The following is a 26,730-nucleotide window of genomic DNA, read 5'->3' as shown; positions in this document are numbered from 1 at the left end:
GAAAATGAGTGCGCATGGGTGTGTGCCAATAAAACTTTATTGATGGACACTGAAAATGAAACCTTGTATAATTTTCATGAGTCACAAAAGAGTCGTCTTCTCATCTTTTTAACCATTGAGAAAAGTGAAATAAAAAATATTCCTAGGTCATGAGCAAAAACAGGATCTGGCCTATGGGCTGCAGTTTGCTGTCCCCGACAGTCATGTCTGTAAGTGCTTAGAACAGCACTCAGCACGCTGCTGCTGAGCTATCATTGGACACCTACTGTGTGCCCAATACATGTTAGGCATTATCACATTGGAAAGTGTGAGTCCAGGAATGGCTGCCTGCGGTAGTCAGTTTGCTGGGGAGGGGCAGGCCGTGAGGGGGTGGGGTGGGCTGCCTGGGAGGAAGAGAGGCTGCGACGAGTTATCCAATGATCCTTTGCGCCTTGGGCCACTGCTGGAAAGGGGTGTCCAGCAAGGCCCTTTCATGGGCCTTTCTGTGCTTGGGTAATGGGCCCGGGGCACTGGCTTAGCTGCTCAGAACGTGGCCCCACCCCTGCTCTCAGAGCGAGGAGCTCGTCATGCCCCCAGGCCTCCCCCAACTGCACTTGCCCCCACCCCCACACACTCCAAGGACCTCGGGCCAGCTCCCTGCCTGAGGGCACAGAGGAGAGACCTTGCCCCAATGTCAGAGACTGAGAACAGTTTATTCGCAAACAGCCCCAGCTCCGGGGCTGGTGCTTCTTCCTGGCTTTGGCACTAGGCAGTGGCTGTCTGCCCTGTTACTTCAGGTCATCGTACGGCTGGGCCCCAGCCCAGGCGGGAGGAGTGGGTGAAACTCCCGGCTTTCGGCTTTGGAGGAGTCTTTCTCTCTCAAGACCTGGTGAAATCTCTGTCAGGCTTCCTTCTGGCCTTCGGCCGGCCAGGCCCCATTTCCTCGACCCCCATCTCTCTCTGGAGCAGATGTACGAGGGGTTTGGGCGGCCAGATCTTTCTCGCCCTGGACGGCTGTGACGGTGGCTGGGCAGGGTCCAGGGGGTCGCTGCACACACCCACGCCCCATGTTGTTGGTCAAAGGAGACTTTTAGTCATTGTCTCTGAAAAGCCCAGGGGGATGCCAAGGGTCCCCTCCAAGTGCAGGAGACAGGGTCTAAGTTCTCAGACTGTGGCCGGGGCTCCTAGCTACATCTCTCTTTACCTCCTTGCCTCAGGACTCAGCTGGTATCTGGGTGTCTGAGAGCTGGTCGGAGAAGGCCCTCTCCAAACGCAAGGTATTGTATCTGGGAGGCGGTGTGCCCGGCACCTGGGTCCCTGGGGCTGGAGGCAGGCGCAACGCGGAGGTGAAAGTGGGCAGGTCATCGTCTATATCGAGGCCTGGGTTGTCCTGGCCCTGAGGGCCAGGGGGAGCATGCCTCCTGGCCCACCACTCCTTGGCCTTCTGCCACTGGTGGCGGGCAATGATGGAGAAGGAGTCGATGAAGAAGACCTCAATGATCTCAATGACACAGACGACAGAGCAGCTCATCCACAGGCCCAGCTGGCCCCCGAAGTTGGACAGAAGCATCTCGATCTGCAAGGGAGGCCAAGCCATATTGTGAAGAGGGTCCCTCCTCCCAAGTTGGTCTCATGCAGGGACCCCCGATTCCCAAGGGAGCTCCTGGTGAGTCCTGGCTCTGAATGGGTTTGGAGGACTTTCTGTCCCCTCTTTTCTCTTGCCTACACTGGTCCCAGGCCTGGCTGGCCTACGGCGGCCCTACCAGCTCAGACTGGATCGCCGGCAGACTGGATCTGGGCAGATGGGTACATCTGCAGACCCCGGACAGGTTCCAGAAGGAAGCTACTCACGCTGTTGGCGGGACTCTCCATGATGGATCGCTGGTTCAGGTCTTTGTAGAATATTAAGAGTTTGGCCAAGTCTGTCCTGCAGAAATCCCAACAGGCAGAGCCAAGGTGAGTTAGGTGCCTTTGCATTCTACCAGATGACCAATGCTTTAGCGTGACTCTCTCCCTCCTGCCCAGACCCCAGCATAGCCCAGGCCCTGAGCTCCCTGGGGGCCCTAGAACCTGGTTCCCAGGGCTCTTTCTGTACCCTAGAGCACATTTCCAGCCTGGGCCTGGTTGTTCAGGCCATTCATTCTCTCTCGAACCATTTCCTACCCTCCAGACTAAGTCAGTCCACCCAGCTACGCTCCCCTAGCAGCCTGTTCTTCATTAAACCTTGACATTATGATTGTTTGATTGCAATCTTAAATATGTACAAGGGGCACACAGGTAATGTACACGAGCGAGGTAGGCTGGGTATAAGGAAATAATGATGACCATAACGACAGCCAGCCTTTAATGGACACTTCTGGTGTTGCCACCCACCATTCCAAGCATCTTAAGTGAATTCACTTGTTCGATGCTCACAACAACCCCATGTAGCTCTGTTTTCATCGTCCCCATTTTACAGATGTGGAACCCAAGACCCGGGTTGGTTAGGTAACGTGGCCAAGAACGCACTGCTGGTCATTGGCAGATCCAGTATTCAGACCTGGATGAATGTGGCTTCAAAGTCCATGCCGTTAGCCGCTGTACTAAATGGCCTCCTGCTAGGACTGTGGCAAACTGGAAAGTCCATGCTTATTCCAAAGGGGCAGCTGTTACTCAGCTCCTCGGTACTAGGAAGAACGGAGGTTTTCTATTTCCAGAACTTCTTATCTTTCAAGGAAAGCCAGAAGTAACAGGTTCCTTTTCTGGAGCTGGCTTTGGTCTAGGGGTCACCGGCTTGCAATACGTGGCTTAAGAGTCTGCAATGGCTTGGCTAAAGTCTATCTTTATGGCTAGACCATAAGCTCTCTGTCTGCTCGGTCATCTTGTCACCCCCAACACCGCACACAGCACCTGGCACCTAGTGGATATTCGGTAAATATTGGAGGCTAGCCCGACCTCCACGGGGGTCAGGCCCGGTACTGGGCCCTGTAGAGATGAGAAGGGCCCAGAGAGATTCAGGGTCACGTACACCCTATCTCACACCTTTGTCTCCATCCCCTGGGCTCCCTGAACTCTCGCCTGGCTGATTTTTGCTAAAGCTCTCTTGGAAGTGAATGTTGACATGGAAAATTTAAGTGGGATCAGGAGCTGCATAGCTCTGAGAAGTGTTTTTCCAACTGGGTCAAGATATGTCAGGAAGCCATGAAATCAATTTCCTAGGCCATGACCAGTGCCTTTGACAAAGCAAAATAGGATAAGAAATACCAATCGCAGCCACAGAGATGTTCAAACTCTTTGTCAACTGATATGAGCACTAATCATTCCGAATGGTGCCATGGTCACTGGGATGGATTTAACCAGCTGGGTTGGCTACACCGGCTTGCAGTGTCTGGAGATCAGCCCAAGTGCTTGGCAAATTATAAGGAAGTGCTGTTCCATGAGACTTTTATCTCATGTATATATTCAGTGGAAAACCATTTTCATACTGCGGGTTCTGGTCAAAGCCTTTGAGAGCCCCAGGCCTAGTGCAGGGCCTGGCTCTGGACACGAGCTTGATCGATAGTTGTTGAATAAAGGAACGAGTGAACAGACAAGAGAGGGTTTGGCAGCGAGGAAGCAGGTGGGGAGGCCGGGGCCCCGGGGCCAGCCGAGGCAGAAGAAACAGGGCGGGGGTCTGCTTACTTGTTGAGTTTTTTCTTTATTTGCTGGCCTTGGTCCCAAGTGAGAATGGGTAGCAACCATTTCTGTGATAGAGAAAGAAGGAATAACCTGGGGATCTGGGGATGTCTAGAGAGCCCGGGGCCAGCCCCTGTGTCTCCCCTCTCAACCTCCCCTGTGCATTCCCCTCCCCCACCACCCGAGGCCAGAGGACCTAGGCGGGCGGGACATTGGGCTCCCTCCCGGCTGAGGATGTGAGGGTAAAGCCAGGGCAGCATAACTTACCTCGGAAACCACGGATGGCCACTGTGCCAGACTGGTGGTCAGTGTCCACTCCTTAAAGCTAAGGGGGAAGGGGCACAGAGTGAGTGCGGGCGGCCCGGCCCAGCCCAGCCCTGGGTGCTCCGTCCTGCCCTGCCGGGCCCACTCACCTGCAGGCTTCCCGGCACACGGCCTGACAGCCCAGCTCCTCCCGGACAAAGGCTTGGTGCAGCTCGTAATAGCAGTACACTGGGGGACAAGGCAGAGGGCAGTATGGGCTTCGCAGCCACCGCACTTTTCCAGGGGGGGGGGTCACCCATGGGGCCCTCAGAGTCTCCTTGTAGTGATTTCTCCTCCCCTTTGCTACAAACACTGGTTCTCTGGAGACAAACGCTGCTCTGTCATGTTGAGAGACAGAATACTGTGGAGGTTAAGGACGTATGTTGCCGGGTGGGCAGTACTGGCTTTGAGTCTCGCTCTGGTACTCCCTGGCTGTGTGACCTTGGACAAGTTGCTTAATCACCCTGAGCCTCAGTTGTCTGTTCCGTGAAAGGGTTCCATCTGGGGTTCCTGCCTCTTGGAGCTGACAGAGGTGGCCAGCCTCTCAGCACAGGCTGGGGTTCAACCTTTGGTCCTTAATCAGAGAGTGGAATTCAAGCCAGGCTTGAGGACAGGAGTAAAACCCTGCTTCTGATCTCTCTCTCAGTACCTCCCACCTGCAAACGGCCCTACACAGGCTGGTGCTGAGGCTGGGGGGCCCCCCTCCTGCGGCGGGTCTCACTCACTCCAGTTGGGGTGCTGCTGGTAGTTGCAGTAGTTGGCTGCTGGAGGCAGAGGCTGGTTGTACTGGGCGCACCCGCATTTCTCCACCATCTTCGTCTGGAAGCATGAGTGAAGGCAGATCTGAAAGACAAGACCCAGGGGGTTCCCTTCACCTCCTTGCACAGGGACGCCCGAGAGCTCCCTCCCTGCACAACCTGCATCCAGGGGGCCGGCTTCCCGCAGCCTCGGCGGACCGCATAATTGTGCCCCTTGTGGCACAGGGGACCAGGCCAGGGGTGGCCCCAAGGTAGATAAGTGAGCATTCAGATTAACCGAGAGGCAGAGAACAGGCTGAGCCAGGGCGGGGTCTGGGGTGGTCCTTTCTTAGTCACTTGAGTGCTGACACAAGGGAGTGGGGGACATCAGATCAGAGCAGATGCCAAGAAACAGAGAAACAGAGTCCCTAACTTTTCTGTTCTCAACCAGTCCTTCCACGCTGGATTCTTAGGGATCATAAGCTACCAGCGTGTCAACAAAGCTTATAGCATACAAGCTCGCGGGGAGGACTCCGCGGGCAGGCTACTCCTCTCCAAATCCCAGATTTGCCATACCCCAGCTGTGTGACCTCAGGCAAGTTCCTTAACTTCTCCAATGCTCTGGTCTCTTCACTGTTGAAGTAAGTATAGCAGTACCTACTTCGCGAGGTTGTTGTGAGCACGAAATGCATTGCCATATGTGAGGCGTTGGTACGTGGTGGCCTCTCACTAAATATTATCCAGGAGTGTCTTTCCAATGAGCTGACCTTTCCTTTTGGTCTTGAAGTCAGTTTGATTGTATTTCTAGTATAAGCAGACATTCTTTGACTAACAGTCTCTTCACTTAGCATTCCTACCACCTTTCAGCTCAGCTCCAATGTAAGCTAGAGGACTCAGGGCATAGAAATACCCACTCTTTTTTATTCTTCTGGGGTGATTTTCATGAACTGTCAGCAACCCAGGAGGAGGGGGACTGCAGACTCCCAGAATTGTAAGAGAAGGCATAATGGATGGTCGCACTCAGGGGTTGCAAACCCAAATGCTTTCAGGGGCCAGTGACAGGTAATACACTAGGGGCTGGTGGGGACTAGGGGGGATGAGAACACGTGCGCCCTTGAATGGGGCAGCTCCGCCCACTGTTTACACTGCAGGGCTATGGGCCCAATGTTGCCAGATCTTGTTTTGCAAGAGAAGCTGGAAATCTGCGTTTTCTTATGAAATTCCCTGACTTTTAGACACCATCCAGGCCAGAAGAAAACTAAGTGTGCGGCCTGGAAGGGGCCTGGGAGCTGCCAGTTCGCAGCCCCAGATCCAAACCTACCTCCCCTGGGTGATTGCTAACAATGACATCACTTGTCCGAGGACATCAGCGAGTGAGGGGCCCAGAAACCAGGCTCCTGACCTCTCAGCCAACACCTCTCCCAGACTGCTTCTCTCCCGTTCCTCACCTGCCAAGGCCTATTTAGGAAGCAGGCCTGTCTCCGCTGTACATTGTGTTCCACGCAAACCTCAATCAGTTCAGCTCTGGTTACGGACGGATTGAAGAGGACTGGAACCAACTGGTGTTGTTTGTTCTTGAGGTCTTTGGATGAACCCCAGGAATTATCACCAGAGTTCCTGGTCCCGGACACACCCCAGCCTATAGATAACTGTCTCCTGTGTCCAAGCCACAACCCAGGGCTGCGCGCCCCCTCTCACCCATACCTGGAGGGAATATGCCGCGTTGTAGATGTTACTGATGGGCACGTCGCTCCCGTCCTCCGTGCACTGGCTGTAGGGTTCGCTCAGCTTGAAGGACTCCGTCTGGAATCACAGCAGCACACGTTCAGTCTTACCCTGCCCCAGGACCTAGGCGGGGGGGTGGGGGTGGGGGGTGGGGGGGGGGGTGGGGGGGTGGGGGGGAACCCTTGGGAACCCCTGGGAGCTGAGCATTTAGTCATTCATTTAACAAGTATTTCTTGAGCACCTAAGAGGTGCCTGGGGCTATTCTAGGCACTGTGGACTCAACAATGATCATTAGAGACAAGCTCCCTGCTCTCACGGAGCTGACTTTCCAGTGGGGTAGACAGACAGCCAAAAGGCAAATAAATGCATAAGATAATTTTGGATAATTATGGCCAGTGATCGGTGGAACTGGGAAGAGGGACTGGAGGGCTTGGGGGGAGGACAGTCTTCCCCAGAGTGATTGAGGAAGACGCCTTTGAGAAAGGGACATGCTGGCTCAGCAAGGAATGGCAAGAAAGAGCTGGATTTGCTAGGAAGTGGAGGAGGGGGATAAGGCAGAAGCAACAGCAAAGGCTGACGGAGGGTAGGACCAGGGTGGCTGGAAGGCAGCACGAGAAAGATGAAGCCAGAGGGGGAGGCCAAGGCCAAGTCATGGCAGCCTCCTATGTCAGGCTGAGAAATCTGGATTTGGATTTGGATTTCAAAAAAAAGCCATTAGAGAATCCACTGGGAGGGCGCAGGAGAGGGAAAAAAAGACAGCAGTGGCTGTCGGCTTTGTGGTATTCTCCTCCTAGGGAAGGACCCATTTCCTATCCTCTTGTGTTCTGGTCCCAGAAGCTGACTTGGAGAAATTGACTTTCTCAGAGAGAGCCAAGGAACGCCCCATACAGTGGAATGACACCCTGATCAGAGGAGGTGAGAGAATCGTGACTCACAGTTCAAAAACCTTATGAAGGGCGCCTGGGTGGCTCAGTGGGTTAAGACTCTGCCTTTGGCTCAGGTCATGATCTCAGGGCCCTGGGATCGAGTCCCATATCGGGCTCTCTGCTTGGCAGGGAGCCTGCTTCCTCCTCTCTCTCTGCCTGCCTCTCTGCCTACTTGTGATCTCTGTCAAATAAATAAATCTTAAAAAAAAAACCAAAAACCTTATGAAACAATGTTTTAACTGTGGTTTACTAAATTTGGCTCTAGCTTAATATTTGTCACTGCAAATGAACAATCCAGACACACCAATTAAAAAAAAAAAGGAAGAATGTCTCCCAAGGGGCAATGCTAATTGAATATTAATTGTGACCAGTTTATAGTCACGTTCCTTGGTTTTTGTTTGTTTGTTTGTTTTTGTTTTGTTTTCTGAGAATGGGAGAAAAGGGGAAATTGATGGCAGATTTGTTGGAGGGAAGAAAATCTTCTTTTTTCTGCTCAAGAGTGACCAGATAGGCAGAAAGATAATGGGGGGCCGGGGGCGGGGAGGTGGAATCAGGAGTTTGAGCTAGGTGGAAAATGTAGACATCTCAAGTAGCTGTAATCTCCTTCTATTTGTATTGTAATCCATCTAGTGACCGTTAGTCTCCGTCAATTAACTGCAGGGACCTCAAGGGCGATGACCGGTGCCCATTTAAAAACATTTAAACAACAGAAGCAAAGGGGAAAGCAACTGTGTGGTCTCCTGTCTTTCCTAGGAGAGGAGTAGACCTGATCTCAGATACAGAGACAAGTGGACAGCCAGATACGTTCTCGTACATTCCCTTTGCCTTCTCACTAACAATAGAGGGAGTATCTTTCCTTGTCGGTACAAAAAAACAGACTTATTTCATTTCTCCACTAGCTGGATGGCTAACAAATTTAGAGTCGCTAGAACATGCCAGGGGTGTACATGCCTGGGGTACGAAAGTGCTGACTGTGGCTTCCCTGGAGGGCACTTCAACTCAGTGCCACCCTGAGCTTCCCCCGAGCTTCAGGCTCGCTGGGCAGATGTTCCTTCAAGCCCCCGAGTCTTGCCGAGCTGTCCCAGAGCCCAGTGTTCGGCGGTGACTACAGGCTCTACCTGCCTGGGGTGGGCATGGGGCAGGGAGTGCAAGACCCTGGCATCTAGGTGACAGGGTCTGTCTACTTGGAGAGGCCGCAGCCGGCAACGGTGGCCAGAGCTCTGTCTACTTTGAGGACCAGCCCATGGGCCGCTTGCAGAAAACTGATTGTGAGAAATCATCTTTTGACTTTTATGCTTTTGAGTCCACTGTAAGGAGCTTATTGAACTCAGAGCCCCTGGGGTATTCAGGTTGCTTCCTAAAGCACGAAGGGGGAGGGCGGGGTGGGGAAGGGAGGCGGGTGGGGCGGGCACTCCAGCCCTCCCTCTCTGGCTCATTCTCTGTCTCTCCCTCCCGCCCTCCTTCCCCTTCTCTCTCCCCTCCACCATCAGTTTTTCAGAATTGCTGATCTGTCCCTGACCCCTGGGGACACAGAAATGAGAATGGGTATATATGTATGTGAACGGATGCAAGTTTTGTGTACATATGTGTGAGCACACCTGTGTGTCGGTGCATACCTGTGTACGTGCGAGACGTGTGTGCGTGCGTGCACGCGTGGGTGTATGTAGGCATGATTAAGTCTGTGTGAGTATATGTGTGGGCAACAGGGCCCGTTTTTATCAAACCAGATCTTATCTGCTTCCTTCTTAGAATCCTGGGGGAGGCCAGCATTTGCACAGGAATCCTCAGCTTCTTAGATTTCATTAATTTATTTGAGAGAGAGAAAGAAAGAGAGCATGGGGGGGCGGGTGGCAGAGGGACAAGCAGACTCCCCGCTCAGCGAGTTCAATTCCGGGACCCTGAGATCATGACCTGAGCCAAAGTCAGACGCTTAACTGTCTGGGCCACCCAGGTGCCTCTCTGCTCACCTCTTTAAAGGTATGAACTGTGCCACGGAAAAGACCAGATGGCAGCATGGTGTCCTAGATGGAATTATGGGTGGTTTAACTCTCTTTTTGCTTCTGTTCTGTTTTTATATTGTAATAAATTTTAAGATTTATTTGTGCATGGCAGAGTTTATACTTTTTAATCAGTGGAGAAAAGAAAAATAATGACTCAATAGATGAAGTTAGGACTACTGTTGACTCTTTGGAGGAAGTAGTGAATTCTATCTCTGCTTCACATCCCGCAGAAAAAACAATCCAGTGGGTTAAAGTAGTAACTGAAATAATAAAATAACTAGAAGGTAACTCAGTTCAGTATCTGATCTCAAGGAAGAAAAAGCCGCAATAAGCATAAAGACTAAAGAAGAAGACAAAGATTTTTGACTATGTAAACATTTGAAATGTTTGCATGGGAAACAGGAGCATAAAGAAAAGCGAAAGGAAAACCCAAACTGGGAAAGATATTTGCAACACATACAGCAAACAGCTAGCACTTTTTCTGCATGTATGGAAGAAAGCAACGTCTCATAAAGGAGAAAAGTGTCACCAAGGATAAGAAAAACTTTCCTAACCACGCTTTTCGCTTCCAACTTATTTTTCCTTTCTGTCACATTTCTTTTCTTAAAAATAAAAAAAGTACAGTAACAGCCAGTATTTTTGGAACCCTTACTACATACGAAGCATTGTTCCAAGCGCTTCATGTGAACCAACTCATTGAATTTTCATGACCCTATAAAGTCACATTACTATTATCACCCCCATTTCACAGATGAGGTAACTAAGACATCGAGATGACACAACCATTGTACAAAGCTGGGCACTGAAGCCCTGTTATGCATGTGCTTGCGAAAAGAGGTGTGTGCGCGTTTAGAGATAAACACGAACAGTAGGGTTTGCAGTGGTAGGGAGGTCTGCGCTCTCTCCAAGACCTGGCCGCACACCACCCTGGGTGAGTTGTCTGCCCTTGGCCACTTCCTCATCTCCCATTCATGATCTGGCTCATTGTACTTTGGTTTCTGTTCCACTTCTGCTGCTGAAAACTGCTCTGGCAAAAACCGCCGGTGATCTCTTGGTTGCCAAACCCAGAAAGCACCTTTTGCCCTTTCTCTCGACTGACCTCTCAGCTGCATTTGGCACGTTGGTTCACACTTTCCTTGAAACTCTCTTCTTTGATTTATCTGGCACCCATTCTTTCTGGCTGCTGCTTCTCATTCTCTGCTTCTGTTTCTCCATTTTCTTTCTGCTCAGCCCTTACGCATTTGCATTCTGTCTTGGGTCTTGGGTGACAGCATTTATTTCCAAGTCTAGAGTTATGCTAGATGCCCGTCTCAACCCCCACCTCCATTTTTCTCCTGAGCTCCAGGTTCATAGCATTTCTGGACATTTTCACCCCGATTCCCCAAAGACACAACAACTTGGGTATGTCCCAAACGGAAGTGGTCATCTTCCCCCACAAACTTATCCCTTCTCTTGCATTCCATAATTCTGAGCCCGGCACCTCCGTCCCCTCCCACTGCCCAAGCCAAAACCTAAACAACATCAATCTAACTTCCGTCTTAGTGAGGCCTTTCCTCGCTGACCTTGGTTGTCAAGCCCTCTTGCCTCCATGCCTCCATTCATTTATGCTTGTCCCTATGGCCTTTGCCTCAGCTAAGGGCCTCACCACTTCTTTCTGGAATTATGTAAAGACGCTGCCTCCAGTACTTCGATTACTTTATCTCGACTACACTTCAACCGAAGAGATTTCTCGGAAATTCACTATTCAGCTTAAAATACTTCCTGTGACCCCTTTGCCACCGCTTTGCCCTTTGCTTTCATTAGCCCTTCCTGAAACTACTTGCCTGTCACTTGTCCTTCAAGAATCTATCAGCTAGGAAGCCGTCAGCTTCAGCGGCTCCCCACCCTCTGTACAACTATCCATCCATCCATCTACCCATCCAACAGTAGTTACTGAGCATCTACTATGTTCTAAGAACTGAGCTTGGAAACGAGACAGAATGTCTCTGTTCCCACGGAGCTGGTCACACTGTATTGCAAAGCCCTGTGGTCTTAAAGATAAGATCTCTAAAGGCAGGTATTCTTTTGTATTCATCTCTGAATTCCCAGTGCTTTGGACACACAGTCCCTCCCTAAGTGAAGGAAAATTTTTAACCAACTGATTGCGTCTACCAGCTTAACATGCCAATCGAGAAAAATAAGTAAACAGAAAATAAATAAGGAAGGAAGGAAGTCTCATTTGTTTGGACTTATTCTTAGTAACCCCGTGTTGACCTCTTAATAATCCCTAAGATTACTTTTTGTTGTTCCAAATGCTCGTAAATCAAAAGGAGAGCTGACTGACCCTGCTCTGTCACTTTGGTTTTCTACATCTCAAATTAGGTATAGCAGAAAACCCACCCTGTCTTTGTTTACCCACCGTTGTTTAAGAAAATGTTTGCTTAACAAAGTGGTGGGTGTTTCTAAGCTCGGAGAAGGAAATCAGAGAGCAGAATTCCTCAGTTCTTATACTTCTCCAGGCTCTTGATCCTCTCCCCAAGCCTGCAGACACTGTAAGGGGTGGAAAGGAAGGAGAGGGCAAAAGGATAGGTAGTAAAAATTTCTTAAAGGATAGGATGTACTGCAAATCCCAAGTCCTTGTTCAGGGTGCAGGTTAAACTGCCTGGGCAATGTTGGCTGAAAATGTTCACTATTCTGATTTGGGAGTTTTGCAATCTTGGTGAAGAGAACAATCAATGACCCAGATCCTTAAGTGGTACCCCAAAGTCTTTCCAAACCACAGTTTCATAGCTTGGGGCTCAGGATTATTTGTGGGGGGAGGAGCAATCTGTAGTCCCACAATCCAGGTTGGTACACAACACTTCCCGTGTTGAAACAAACTTCCCACATTGGGATGTGCCTCCCGAGAGCCCCCAGGTTCCAGGTAACCATCTTGATTGTTTCTCTTGTCCAGGATTGTCCCACTTGTTGGGGACACAGAAGCCACAGATTTCCTCTGGACTGTCACCATGTACTCAGTTCATCATCTCAGCTGTCTCAACTTAAATATTGCTTCCTTCGGAAAGCACTCCTTGAACTTGCCATTTCTCCCCACTGGAAGCCCTAGGTCAGCCAGCCCCACAATAGAGCCTGCATTTCTCCGTGGTAGCACAGATGATGACTATAATTCATCACTTGTGCAATTTTTTGTTTGTGATCGAACCTCTTTGCCAGACTCTAAGCTCCAACAAGGCGGCGACAGTGTCTTATGCTCTGATATGGTCCCAGCGTCCAGCACATAAAGACGCTCAGAGGGGTGCCTGGGTGGCTCCGTGGGTTAAGCCTCTGCCTTCAGCTTGGGTCATGGTCTCAGGGTCCTGGGATGGAGCCCCTCATCGGGCTCTCTGCTTGGCGGGGAGCCTGCTTCCTCCTCTCTCTGTCTGCCTGCCTCTCTGCCTACTTGTGATCTCTGCCAAATAAATAAATAAAATGTTTAAAAAAATAAAAATAAAAATAAAGACGCTCAGAAAATGCTTGTTGAGTGGATAAATGATGGATATATAAGCCCCGGTGCTCACTATATCACTTTATAACCCAGTACGAAGCCGTCATTTATGGCTGTGCTAAAGCTTTTCTCATTCTAGCTTTACCTTCCCTTAGGAAGACACACTTTGCTTCTCCTCTCATGTTGAACTACTCAGCTTTCTAAAGCTGAGGCTCCTGGGTTTTCTGCGTCTTGAATAGTCACTTGAACAATTGAAAATTGAACAATCAATTTTTAGGTAAAAACACAGAACCTGGGCTCGTCTCTCAGAGATTCTGATTCAGTGGATCTGAGTCCGACGATCGGTCATGTTTGGAAACCATGGCTCTGGAGAACAGATTTGCAAGGGATGAAGACAAAAGGTGGAGAGTTACTGGAGTAAAAAGACCTCAGTCCTTCAGACAGGAAGACTGCATTAGTGGAGTGTCCGGGGCACGCCCCTCGCCTTGCCCTTCTGTTCCTATTGGGTATTGTTGACTCAGGGATTCGAGTCTACAGCCCCGATGTGCTTCTGTTGACAGGTTATGAGTGTTCTTAGCACCTACTGAGGTCAGAGAAGGTCAAAGAGTTGAGGGAGAAAGAGGTTCTTGAGGAAAGAGGTGAACTTGATGGAAGTCTGATGGGCTAAACAGAGCTCCGATGGCCCAGTGACTTCCCATTAGCTGTTAAGGAGTGGTTTCCGTGCCTCATACACATTTAGGTGGCCCAGAAAGAAAGGTGTTCATCTGCTCTATTTATATTAGTGACAAATAGAGTGTCTGATGCTTTGCGCCCAGCAGTTTCCATAACTGCTAGTGTCTGTCTTTGCAACAAGCAAGGTTCCTTCAGTTCTTTCCCAGAATGGCATCCTGTGGCCTCATTAAGCATGCAGAAGATACAAAAACAGCCTTCAGGAGAACCGCTGGAATGATGACTGTGGGACCTATTAGCAAATCCAGGACTCTGCTTCCTCTTGAAACCAACATACTTTTCCGTAAGCTGTACCTGATTGGTTATCCTTGAAAAAAGAGATCTGTTCTCCTTGCCACCCCCACAGAAGTCAGAACATCATCCTCTTACCAGGTGCATCCCTATGGAAGTGGCCATGGCAGGCTCGATCTCTGTCCCCACGTCCTCGACAAAGGGGTACTCATCCTGTCGGTGGACAATCACCTTAGCCCCACTGGAGGACACCAGGAAGGGGTTGTACTCCTCTTCGTTTATGTACAAGATGACCTGAAGCCCTGGGAAGACAAAAGGCCACCGTGGTCAAAGGCTTGGTAAACATTCCCCAGCAGGAGCCTACCTCTCCAGCTGCTTCGGGAGGCTCCAAATCAAGACGCAGGCATTTTCGACGCACAGGAGGTACACAGCGCTAGACCGGAAGCTTCGTGGGGAAGACGGGGTGGAGGGCTGGTGCCCAACTTGCTCACTGCTGTGTCCCCCAAAACAGTGTCATTCCCACAGTTCTGCTGAGCAGTAAAGGAGCCGCGACCCTGCCCGATATGTGCAGCTCCTCGTGGTCCTTTGAGATGGGGCATTCTGCACAGTATCCAAAGGGACGTGCAGGGCTGTGGCTGCAGAAACCCTTATAGAAAAGCACTAATGGGCTATCTGATCACTGGTCTAACGTCTCTCCCTACTCTAACTCCTACCCTTGCACCTAGCAGCCAGAGGGATCTTGGGAAATTGGATGGCACAGTCAGTTGGGCATCTGACTCTTGGTTTCGGCTCAGGTCATGATCTCAGGGTCAGGAGATCGAGCCCAGCGTTGGGCTCTGAGCGCAGCATGGAGTCTGCTTGAGACTTTCCCTCTGCCCCTCTGCTTCTCTCTCTCTCAGACAGATAAATAAATCTTTTCAAAAATTTGAAAAAGTAAAATTGGAAATCAGATCAGGTCACTCCCTTGCCTGAAACCCTTCAGTGGCGTCTCATTGGATACATGGGAATCCACAGAATAAAATCCGTAAACCCGACTGTGGCTGTCACGCCTACAGTGATGCAGCCCTGCCTCTGTTTCCCTCCTTGTCCCCCTCGCTGCTCTCTCAAGAGGCTCCCGGCACACTGGACTTCTGCTCCTGGCGCACATCAAATTCATTTCCTTCTCAGGGTTTGCGTACTTGTTAGTGCCCCAAATGCTCTTCTATGGATCTTCTCACCCCTGACTAACTCTTGTCACACATGCCTCCTTATTTGAAATAAAACCCCCATCCTGACCCCAGCACCCCCTTCCCTTTCATTCCTTGATTTTCCTTATTGCCCTCATTAGGATTTATAAGCAGAAAATGTCTCTGTGTTTGTTCATTCATTTGTTCTTTGTCTCTCCCCACTGTAATTTAAGCTCCCTGGAAGCAGAGACACTGCAGTGTCTCTGACGCCTGGAAGAGGACTTAGCATACAGCAGGTACTCAATACATGTTTGTTGAATGACTGAGCAAATGAGCAGGGCCTATATGGATCGAAAATAGGAAACTTTGAGAGTTCAGGGGGTGCCTGGGTGGCTCAGTCGGTTAAGCGCCTGCCTTCAGCTCAGGTCATGATCTCAGGGTCCTGGAATCGAGCCCCACTTCGGGCTCCCTGCTCAGCGGGGAGCCTGCTTCTCCCTCTCCCTCTGCTGCTCCCCCTGCTTGTGCTCTCTCTCTCCCTCAAATGAATAAACAGAATCTTTTTAGATAAGCAAAATCTTAAAAAAAAAAAATAACGAAAGAAAAGAAAGGAAAAAGAAAATTTTGAGAGTTCATTCTGACTTCTTCCATTTGCAAATAAAGGAACTGAAGCCCAGAGCAGTCAAGTGATTTGCTCAAGGTCACACAGCACATAGGTAGCAGAGCCGGGACTCTGCAACTCCTAGCTCCCAGTTCCCAGACTCCTTCTTCCCACCAGAGTATGTGTCCTGAGTTACGGTTTCTTGCAGTCTTGGTAAGAATACAGACCACAGGGGCGCCTGGGTGGCTCAGTGGATTAAGCCGCTGCCTTCAGCTCAGGTCATGATCTCAGGGTCCTGGGATCGAGTCCCACATCGGGCTCCCTGCTCAGCAGAGAGCCTGCTTCCCTTCCTCTCTCTCTGCCTGCCTCTCTTGTGATTTCTCTCTGCCAAATAAATAAATAAAATCTTTAAAAAAAAAAAAAAAGAATACAGACCACACAGACTTTAAGGCCAGACGTCCACACACTGTTTTCCTCCATGACAAAGCCTTGCCTTTCCTTGTGGGAGTGCGTCTGTGTATCACATCATGTTTGATTTGCTTAGGACTTTGCAAAAATTCCTCTTGCGGGTAAGCCAGGCCCATTTGTTCCTGTCTGCCCTACAGCAGTCACAGTAGCTGAGCAGGGTTGGTGGCAGGGCTAGAGGTCATCATGGTATTACTGGGGCTGGTGGTAATAGTCATAACACTATCAACAGTAGGAATGACGATCACAGCCAGCATTTACTGTGTGTTTCATGTGTGTTCCCCTCCCTCTAAATCCATATGTTGAAATCCTATCCCGTAATGAGACAGAATGAGGGGTAGGGCCTTTAGGGAGGTAATTAAGTTTAAATGGAGTCATAAGGCGAGCCAGGATCCCATAGGACTAGTGTCCTTATGGGAATAGGAGGAGACACCAGCGCTACCCCTCTCTCTGCCACAGAGGAAAGGCCAGGTGAGGACACAGCAGGAAAGCAGCCATCTGCAAGCCAGGAAGAGAGCTCTCACCAGAAACCAGATTCACCAGCACCTTGACCCCGGGCCCCTCGCCTCCAGAACTGAGAGAACATGAATGTGTGCTTTTCAGGCCTCTCGGCCTGTGATATTTTGTTACGCAGCCTGGGCAGACTCATCCAGTGTGTGCCGGGACTTACTGGGAGCGCTACACACAGGAAGTCCTCCCAATAGCCTCAGAGCAGGTATGTTATTACGATGCCCACTTTGCAGACGACGTGTAGTCACTTGCATGGGGCCACACGGTGAGGCGCAGAACTGCGTTATCTCAACCAAGGTAAAGGTGTGTTTGCCTCCCTCATCTCCTGCTCCGCATATCTGGGTTCAGGTCCATCTGAAAGCTGCCTGCGCTGCATTACTCATTCCAGCTCCAAGCTCAAACCAGAGCGGTTTTACCGCAGTGATGTCACTGCTGCTCTCTCTCTCTCTCTCTCTCAAGTAAAGAGGAGACGTCAGAAAGGAAAATAGACACCGAGAAAGAAGAAGCCAGCACAGTCGTGGATGGAAACGCTGCAGCAAGGGGGGAAGTGCTGTCCCTGGTTTCTGGCCAGACGGAGCCTTTCTGGAAGACTCAGGCACCCCAGCTGTCCCGCTGCCGGTGTGCTCACCATTGGTGCAGATTTCCTTACCATATTCGCTGCCCCCCATGGACGTGCTGAGGATAGTCTCGTTCTCTCTGTTGTTGAACGTGTAGCAATTCCCATACATTGGATGGTGGAAAAGCGTGAAGTTCCTATGAGGAAAAATATGGGTCAGAAGGAGCTGTGGAGGGCCTCCCCTCGAGTGTCTGAGCTGAAGGCTGAATGGGCCGTGCTTATGGGGCCAGCTCTTTTCTATGGGCAATGAAAAATGTCTTACTTTCTGCACCTTTCGGTCTGATAAGCCACAGACAAAGCCCGTCACCCAGCCTGAGGCACACCTAAGTGGGACTATGCTCTGTTCTCCCTCTCAATCCTCTCATCTCTGTCTCCACCTCGAGGTGGCACTCCTTGCACCATTTGTCTGCTCTCGGATTCCTCGGCTTGTGAATTTCTCAGCCAACACTTGACAGTTTTTTTCCATTCCAGTACCCAGAAATGATCTCCGGAGAAGGAAACACATCACCCGTTGGCTTTAGAACCCAACCCTTAGGCGAACATGATTCCAATCACTCAGCTTCAAAAGGACCAATACATCTACTTACATATAGAAAGGCTTAGTGTTTACAAAGAATGAAGTAAGCCTTCTGGAAAGGCAGAAACACTCTAGAATGTCCCCGTCCCTACTCAGTCACCACCAGGGGTCTGAGTGTTAACTTCAAGGCAGAAAGCTGGGAGAGCTCACCCATCTGGACGTAGACCCTTCTTCCTCTCTCTTTGCCACCTTCCCTTCCTTCCTTTGTTTCTTCCTCTGTGCTAGTTCAGTGGTTCTCCATCACTGGTGTGTATGATGGGAGCATCCAAGGTTATACATAGACCATCAACCACTCTATTTTTATGAGTAATTTAAGGGTGCCTGGGTGGCTCAGTGGGTTAAGCCTCTGCCTTTGGCTCAGGTCATGATCCCAGGGTCCTGGGATCGAGCCCCGCATTGAGCCCCACGTCGGGCTCTCTGCTCAGCAGGGAGCCTGCTTCCCTTCCTCTCTCTCTGCCTGCTTCTCTGCCTACTTGTTATCTCTCTCTCTCTCTCTCTCTGTCAAATAAATAAATAAAAATTGTATAAAAAAATAAAAAATGTTTATGAGTAATTTAATGAGTTCAAGGATATTTTGACTTTGTGCCATCTCTATCTTCCTCACTGACTCTAGAGCCTGGCTCCCACATCAGCTGTTTCCCAAAGGGCAGGAACAGTGAGAAGAGCATCTTCCACTCCCAGGCCTTTCCCCGTGGAGCTGCAGGTGCAGGCCCGGGGCTCAAAGCCGAGGGAGCAGACCCCTCTCCTGACCTGGCGTCGCAAGACACCCCGTCAAAGAGGCAGGTGACCAGCAGCTCCTCGGCAGAGTAGCTCATGTTGATCTTCTTCTCCAGAGGGACCTGCGCCATGATGTTCATGTAGTGGAGCTTGTACCACTCCTGGATGGCATTGACGCCTGAGCTGAAGGTGTAGAGGGCACAGTGGGACGTGTCATTTGAGCACTGTGAAGAAGAGACGAGAGTAGACTGAAGCCATCGGCACTAGCACGGGCCTGCTGGAGGACGGTGAGGATGAGGAAGTGGGACTCCAGACCAGACCCTCGGGGCAAGTGGGCAGGGCACTTGAAGCAAGGATGGGCTTCCTCTTACTTCCAGGGGCTGAGAGAGATCGGCCTCAAGGACCAAGAAGGGGCTGAGAGGAGGACAGAGTCTCACGGTCACGACTTCCTGCGACTGCTTACCAGATAAGAAGAAAAACCAGTTTCTTTAGCATCTCCAGATAGCGAGGCCACGGCTGGTTATTGCTACTGACCTCCCACACACCTCTAGCCATTTCCTATTAGGTCAGCAGTCTAGAAATCTGGATGTTTGCCCGGACTCCAGCATGATTTCTCTGCAGGATCTTGGGCAAGGCGTTACGGCTCCATTATTGCACCTGCCAGAAGTTGGCTAAAACATCATCCTTGCCAACCTCAGAGAGTAGTTGGGAGGACCAACATTTGAAATATAAGATAATGAGAGCCTTAGAGGGAGACGGTAGTATGTTTCAGATGTTCTCGTCACACAGAGCTTGGAAACTCTCACATGCCTGATCTGGCTCTCAGGGATGACGGGGTGGGTATCTCAGGAAAATACCCAGGAAGACTTTGAAAAGGCTCAGTGATTAAGAGAAAGGGCCAGGGGTGTCTGGGTGGCTCAGCTGTTAAAGCGGCTGCCTTCAGCTCAGGTCATGATCCTCAGGGTCCTGGGATCAAGCCCCACATCAGGCTTCCTGTTCAGTGGGGGTTCTGCTTCTCCCTCTCCCACTCCCCCTGCTTGTGTTCCCTCTCTCGCTTTCTCTCTCTGTGTCAAATAAATAAAAATTTTAAAATCCTTAAAAAAAGAGAGAGAGAAAGGGCCATTTTTTCAGGATTGTAAGGTGCCCCTGGGTCTCACAATCGGCAAGCCTCTTCTCTAAGTTATGGAGGAGGTGTCTCATCCCACAGAGGAGTCTGGGGCATGGAGAGATAGGGTGATGGGTTGACTTTGCCCGGGACACTAATGGAATTTGATTTTGGTGAATGGCTGCTTCCTCAGGGCCCCTCACAAAGGCAAGTACTGCAGGGATCCTCGGCCATTTCTGCTCCTTGTTATCTATTTTGTTCCTTCAGGGGTCTGCACCCTAATTTTGTTTTGGTGGAATGTCCTTTCCCCTAATGGGTACAGTCTGATGAGACTGTCCACCATGATGCCTCACCCTCTGTTAGCCATTAGGCGACCCAAACTTGGCCAATCACGTAGTCCCAAGATGGGACTTGAATCGTCTTTATGGATGGGTTAGCAAAAAGCCTGAAAATAACAGAAGTTTATTTAACCCAGAGCCATATGTGAAATGACTCCAGCATTTCTTGCCACCTAGATCCCTGGATCTTTACTGCTTCCTGTCCTTTGAGAGGCTTCCATGAGCTACTGGTCCCTTTCTAAGACATTTTCTTTTTTTCCTGCTAGTATTGCCTGAGTCAGTTTCAGCTGCTTGCAGAAAATTCACCCTGAGCTGGTTGTATTTCTTTGGACAGGACCACAGAGACAGTGGCAAAGGAGAAAGCTTCCTGGACCCACCATCTCCGGCCACTCCCATGCCCCCCAGCTGTGAGGACGCGCATCTCACCAGTTGGAATCCCACCACCTCCTTAGACCCGTGGACATGCATGGCATCCGATGCCTTGTGAATGATGCGCCCGCTGAATTTCCGCTTCCGCCCCGTGACGAAGTCCCTGACCTCGCCGGTCTCATCCTGACTGAAAGCCATCAGTGGGACCAGTCTGAGGAATTTGGGCCGGGTGCCCTCCCAATCCGAATTCCAGGACTCTGCCTCTCGGCGTCTTCGAGACGTATTCTCCGGAAAGCCATACAGGGTCTTCAAGGCCACTCTGGTCTCCTGTTCCAGGTCAGCTAGAAGGTCCCGCACCACACTGTACCTGCCATGGTGGGGAGGAGGCTTCAGGGAAAGGGCAAGCTCCCCCGACAGAGTGCTGGCCCTTCTCCCCTCTGCTTCCCGTCAATGTGTGGCAGCCCTGGGCCCACTCCCTCCTGCCTCCTTGGCCAAGGAGACCAAGGCTTTTTCGATTTGCCCCATCCAAAGTGACTGTTGGCTTAAGTAAACGGTGACAGGCTCCCGGGTGACCCTTGCATGACTTCTTAGGGCTGCATTTCTGCCACTACCATCTGCTTGCTCTCAGGGTGTGTTGATGAGTTTGCCCCAACCAGCATTTCTGGAGTGGTGACTATCAGGTGCCTCCCATAAACCAGCCACGGGGAGGACAATTACAGTGCAGACAATACCTGCTAACCAGAAGTCTGTCCAGGGCACAGGCTCTGTCTCCACTGAGCTCACTTGGCCCTGCCCACGGATTCCCCTTGAATCAGTGCTGGCAGGGGGAAGAGGTAGAATCGTCACCTTGACAACCCCCAAGAACACAGAAGAATGACACAGGACATGACCGTGTGAAGCACAGCACCATCTTTAAATTTTCATAACACAGATAGTCCTGGTCTCCCTCCTAACTGCCCACATCTCTCCTCTCTCTACCCCTTGCTCTCTGACTTGGAGACACAGCATGGTGACCGAGTGTATGAACTCCAGAGCGAAACTACATGTGGTCCAGTTCCTCATCCTGGTCCTGGATCTGTGACCTTAGACCAGTTATTTTAGCCTCTTTGTGTCTCAGTTTTCTCATCTGTGAAATGGGAGTGTTGCCAAGATTCTGAGTTTATCCCGTGTGTGTGTGTGTATATGTGTGCGCACGCAAACATTCACTATTAAGTTTATTAGTGGAATTGTATTTGTTAATATTTCACTTCTCCACTACAACTCAGCTCCATTAGGACAAAGACTGTTGGGTTATTCAGGTCCATGGCCCCGACTCTAGCACACTGCATGGCCATTTGTCTGATTATGGAATAAGCGACAGATGGAAGAGAGGGAGGGACCAAAAGACTGTGAGGTGGAGAATGAGTCTTAGACCTGATTTCGATTTTGCCCAGTTGGTTTCCTTTGATACTCTTCCTCCTCTGCTCCTCCCTTCTCTCCACACCCACACCTGCTCGGACAAATTCTGCCAGATTCAGACCTGCCTCACAGATCAGTTTTCAATAATCCTGAGCAGGATTCCAGTGACCCATTTAAGAGCAGGCCCCGTGGCAGACAATAGGGCAGGACCAAGGGTTGATCCTGCGCAGAGCCTGGCGATCTCAATTAGTGGAGCTGGGTTCCCGCAGATGAGGGTTTGGGGCAGCTGAGATGCTTCCGGAAGTCATCTGGGTGTCACTTCTGAGTCAACCTCTTGCTCACATTTTGGGGGGATTGAGGTGTAAGCTTACAGGGCTCCTGGGAAATGGCTAAACGGGGCTGTGTGTGCTCCTGTGTGCCCATGCACTCAGGTGCTGAGGCTGGGGGACAGGCTAGCCCATTCCAGGCCCAACCTCCAACTGAAACTGACCCCTGCCGCCTCCCCCTGCTGTGCATCCGAGCTAGTCCCTCCTCAGGAGCAGCTGATAGAAAACTTGGTACAGATTTAGAACCCGGGAGAGGGAGTTCACCAAGGTTGACAACGAATTCAGATCTCTAAAAAGCGTGTCTGCGGCCTGGCTGGCGCCTGGTACCTTGGAGAGGGGCTGTCGCCCCCACCCCGAGGGCCCTGCTTCCTGCCTCTTACTTGTAAGGGTTGATGTTGCAGATGGTGACAGCGGGAAAATCCAGCTTCTGGAAGTGGACTTTGATGGAGACAGAGACGGTGTAAAAGGAGGCCACGAGGAGAGCACACTGCCAGAAGATAAGGGCCACGGCGGTGAGCGTGAACAGAATCCAAAGCAGGCGCCGCAGGCGGCCGCGGGACACCACGATGCGGCGACAGCCGTGGGTGTTGGTGTTCAGACAGTACCACCGCATCAGCTCTTTGATCGTAGGCGCCTGGGGCCCCCTCACCGGCAGATTCTTCTTGATTTTGGCTTTGATCTTCTCTCCAGGAGCCATGGCGAGAATGGGATGTGGAGGGGCAGGCACGCTGGAGGGGCGGAGAAGAAAAGCAGGTGAGCTCCCAGCTTCCGGCGCGATACCCTACCCCCCCCCCCCCCGCCTCCCCCTATGGGCGGGGCGGTGCCTGGAGGCCCAACTCTGGGTGACATGTGCCCTCCGAGGCCGCCCTTCTTTTTCCCTCCAGGGGCTGGACAAATCTGCATTCTGAGGTCCCAGGCTCCTTTTCCTGGGTATTTGTTTTTTTGGCCACTACCAAAGGGCTGCCTCCTCCTCTTGCAACCCCCTGTGGGGTCTGGGTGGGGTTTAACCCGAGAATCACCGGGCAGGTTTGAAGAACCTTTCCCCTGCGTGCCTGGAGCAGGAGCCCTCTGCACTGCACATGGGCCTCTGTACCACTCTCAGCAGCGCCGCTGTATTTAGAGCACGCCCCCCTCCCGCCCCCACCTTATCGCTTCCCTCAACCTGCCCCCTTGAGGGCAGCATTCCTGCCCCCGGTGCCTCCCTCAGCGTCTAGCAGAGCAAGCGCAGTGCACTCTCTTTGACAGATACTACCTGCCAAGAGAATGGCTCGGCAGCCAACTCAGATCCTGTTCCGTCGGCTCCCAGCTGTGTTTTCCAGGCTTTTCCCCGCTGCTTCCCCTGCGAGTGGAGTTTCTGTTTCATTTCTGTTTGACTTCTTCTCTTTACAGTCAAGCTTTTGGTGTTTCTAGAACACCTTCTAAACAATAGCCCACAGCTCTTGGCCACTTAATATTTGCCAGGCATCGTGCCATATTTCCTTGATTCTAAGATATCACTAATGAGGGGAACACGCTTTGATTCAATAACAGCTTTGTTTGGGGGAAAGTGATGGAAAGCAAATGACCACATTCATCAACGTCCACAACACACTGCAATTATAGAAACTTCACAACATGCAACCACATTCTTTCTAGAAATGAACTAATACACGTGTATTGTAGGATATATATATATATATATACATATATATATATATATATATACACACACACACACACACATATTGTCTATATATAGGGAGAGTCCTCTCATGGTTATCATATATAAACTCTCACTAGTCTCATAGCTATATACAGTCTCTCTCTATAAATAGACATAATCTACGCAGATTTCATTTTGTATTTCACAAGCTCAGAGAGGTGTAGTTCATACAAGGCCACACTGCTGGTAAGGGGAGGAACTGGATTAGAACCTTGCAGCCTTCTCCCCCACCATATATGCTTCTGAGGGGCCTGGCGTTGTGCCGGGCGCTGCCCCCTCCCCAAGGAAGAGGAAAAAAGAGGGGATCCTGGGCTATTTAATTTCCAAACTATGGACAGTCAGTGTAACTGCCTCCAGACAGCTGTGAGCACTGGTAAAGGGGGAGAGGGGGTTATACGGAAACTCTGCCTCCTGTGCCCGCCATTGTGACAGAGGCAAAGTAGAGTAGAGCTTAATTTGGAGTAGGATATGGAGGGTGGGCCCCATGCCCCCAGAGGGCCCGTGTCTGGGACAAGGACTCTTGCTCCATCAAGTTCTTCAGGCAGGGTTCTGGCCGGCACCAGTTACTTTTTCTCCACCCTGACCCCATGGGATAGTATCCAGATTTGGGAACTGGGGGCAAAGCTGGGAGGCTTCCAAGTTTATGATGTTAGTGGGTTTCAGGTTTATGGTGTAAAGGAAGTAAGAGTGCTGGGGGAGGGGGAGGCCAGGGAGAGATGTCCAGAGGCAGCTACCTCCCTCCAGCAGCGCCCCCTCCCAGATGCATAGGACCTTACTGGGATGGAGAAAACCTTCTCAACCCTCAAAATTATGCTGTTAGCCTCTTGGCAAGAGGAATGTGACTTATTTTATCATTGAAAATATTTCTCATCCCCACCTCTTTTCTCTCTACAATCCAAAAGCAAATAAGTTAACAAGTTTGTTTGTTTGTTTGTTTGTTTTAAAAACCTGGGTCCAGGGGTGCTTGGGTGGCTCAATTGGTTAAGCATCTGCCTTTGGCTAAGGTCATTACCTCGGGGTCCTGGGATTGAGCCGTGCCTTTGGCTCCATGCTCATCAGGGAGCTTGTCCTCCCTGCCTCCCCTCATTTGTACTCTCTCACACACAAAGAAATAAATAAAATCTTTTTAAAAATTAAAAATTAAAACCTGGATCCAGGTTTAATTTCCTGTTAAATAAGACTGCAACCCAGGGAAGGTTTTCTTCTGTGGGAATGTTTAGAATCACAGATTCTGGGTGCTCATGTCTCTAACTCTCCTCGCTGAAGACAATCCCTGGGGTCCCTCTGCCCCATCAGCTCCTTCTCCAGGACTGACCTTGACCCCAGTGGATCAGCGACCCATGTCAGTGAAACCACTGGCAAAAGAAGGGAACCCATCTGGCTCATCACAGAACAGATAAATGTTCACACAAACAGTGTTCCAACTTCAAAGCAAAGCAAGGTTGTGGTTACTATTATGTTGTGCTGCTTGATTAAACATAATGCCTTTGGGAAGAACCCATAGCTGACACCAAGCCTTCACTCTCTAAAGTACTTTACTTTAATTTTCAGTACTTTACTTTTCAGTTCATTTCCACAATAGATTTCTGAGGTAGGCATCCTCATTCTCCCCATTATACAAATGAAATGGAGACCCCGAGAAGTTTAGTTTGTCCAAGGTCACACTAGAAAGTGGCTGAGCTGGGATTTGAACTCAGGAGTCCACACTCAACTATTAGCTGTGCTGCTCCTCAAATAGTAACAATAATGACAACAACAGCAAGAATAGCGGCTGTTGTAGACGGAGCCTTTCCTTCTCCCAGCCATCCCACGCAGCTCTTTTAACACATTACCTATTTAATGCTCATAATTATATGAAGTAAAGTACTGTCCCCATTTCGCAGAGAGGGGAAACTGAGGTGCAGAGTGATTAGATACCTTGCCCAAAGACACACAGATAGCAAGATTCAAAGGATTTTTCTTTTTTCTTTTTTTTCCAAATTCCAGGGCCACTCTTGACGGCCATTCTCTACCTGCCCCACTGGCTCACCCCCGACCTCGCCTATCTCCCATGCCCCAGGAAGGGACTCCAAGCCTCAGATTCTAGGCGCGGGACCCGAGCTCCTCCCCCGCGACTCCACAGCCCCTGCCTACCCTGCACAGAGCGACCGCACACGGTGCTGTGGCAGACGTGAGTCTGCTGAAGCCGCTGGAGAGAACCTAACCTGATTCAAGTGTTGAAAACATTCCAGAAGGTAAAGGGAACAATCGCGGTCTAGTATCACCAAGGCCAGGAAAGGGGGCTGAACAGGAGCTGCGCGGAGAGACAAGGCAAGGCGCAGCCCGGGACTCCGGGAGTCCCCCGGATCTTGTTCCTGAGTAGCTCAGAAATGCTTATCGCCCCAGCTCCGTGTCCCAGGCCACGGCGTAGACGACGCCAGAGAGCTGGCTGGACCTGGATTGACCTGGGAAGGTGTCCCAGCATCCCGGCCACCGGGAGGCAACCCCGGGCTGATGCCAGCTCCGGCGCCAACTGCGGGGACCGTGTCCGAGAAGCCACCAGGCCCCGCGGCCGCTCCGGTGCCTGGGAGCCCCAAACTCGTGCGATCCGACCTGGCTCTAGGCTCACCTCGCTCAGTTCCGAAGAGTCTGGGGCTCGCGTGCGCGCGATCCGTGTGCGCTCTGTTCTGCTCCGTGTAGAGCGAGAGCATCCCGCCGCGGTCGCAACCTCGAGCTCTTGTGGGCCGGACCTGGGCCCCGCCCCTCCAGCCCCGCCCCCTCGGGGCCGCCCCCACCTGCCCAGGTGTATTCCCCAGGAGGCCCACGATCTGCCAGCCGCGACTCTGCAGCGCCTCCTGTCACTCTGAGGTCGCTCTGCGCCCGGGTGCGTCCAGCACTGTGTCTTTCGGTAGCGCGGCGCAGAGCCTGCTGCCTCCCTGAGGCCACCCAGCACCCTGCATTTTCTCTGGGTCTGGGCCCCACCCACCAGCACTTCACAGCGCCTCCTGCTGCCCTGTTGCTGCCCGACACCTTCCACTCCCGTCCAGCTGGGCTCACTTCCACCCTAGCACCAGGAGAAATCCCAGGCAGCCTACTGACTGACCTGGATCACGAAAC

At 51.1% G+C, this 26,730-nt stretch overlaps 1 protein-coding gene across 1 annotated transcript; it reads right to left on the bottom strand.

The window, feature by feature from the left end:
• Positions 1-30: 30 nt before the first annotated feature.
• Positions 31-26,337, bottom strand: SCNN1G (sodium channel epithelial 1 subunit gamma). The gene is made up of 13 exons (XM_045992403.1): positions 26,243-26,337; positions 22,313-22,660; positions 20,266-20,575; positions 18,430-18,620; positions 17,136-17,239; positions 13,886-14,049; positions 6,378-6,476; positions 4,662-4,779; positions 4,047-4,125; positions 3,901-3,958; positions 3,640-3,701; positions 1,831-1,906; positions 31-1,555 (listed from the first exon to the last, which is right to left on the bottom strand). The coding sequence occupies exons 2-13, from the start codon at positions 22,627-22,629 to the stop codon at positions 1,193-1,195; spliced, it is 1,941 nt and encodes a 646-aa protein (XP_045848359.1). The 5' UTR covers positions 22,630-22,660; positions 26,243-26,337; the 3' UTR covers positions 31-1,192.
• Between the last annotated feature and the right edge of the window lie 393 nt (positions 26,338-26,730).

The sequence above is a fragment of the Meles meles genome, chromosome 21, assembly GCF_922984935.1.
Source record: "Meles meles chromosome 21, mMelMel3.1 paternal haplotype, whole genome shotgun sequence".
In the NCBI taxonomy this organism is placed as follows: Eukaryota; Metazoa; Chordata; class Mammalia; order Carnivora; family Mustelidae; genus Meles; species Meles meles.
Note: the sequence above shows the minus strand (reverse complement) of the source record. Positions and strands in the feature narration are given on the sequence as shown.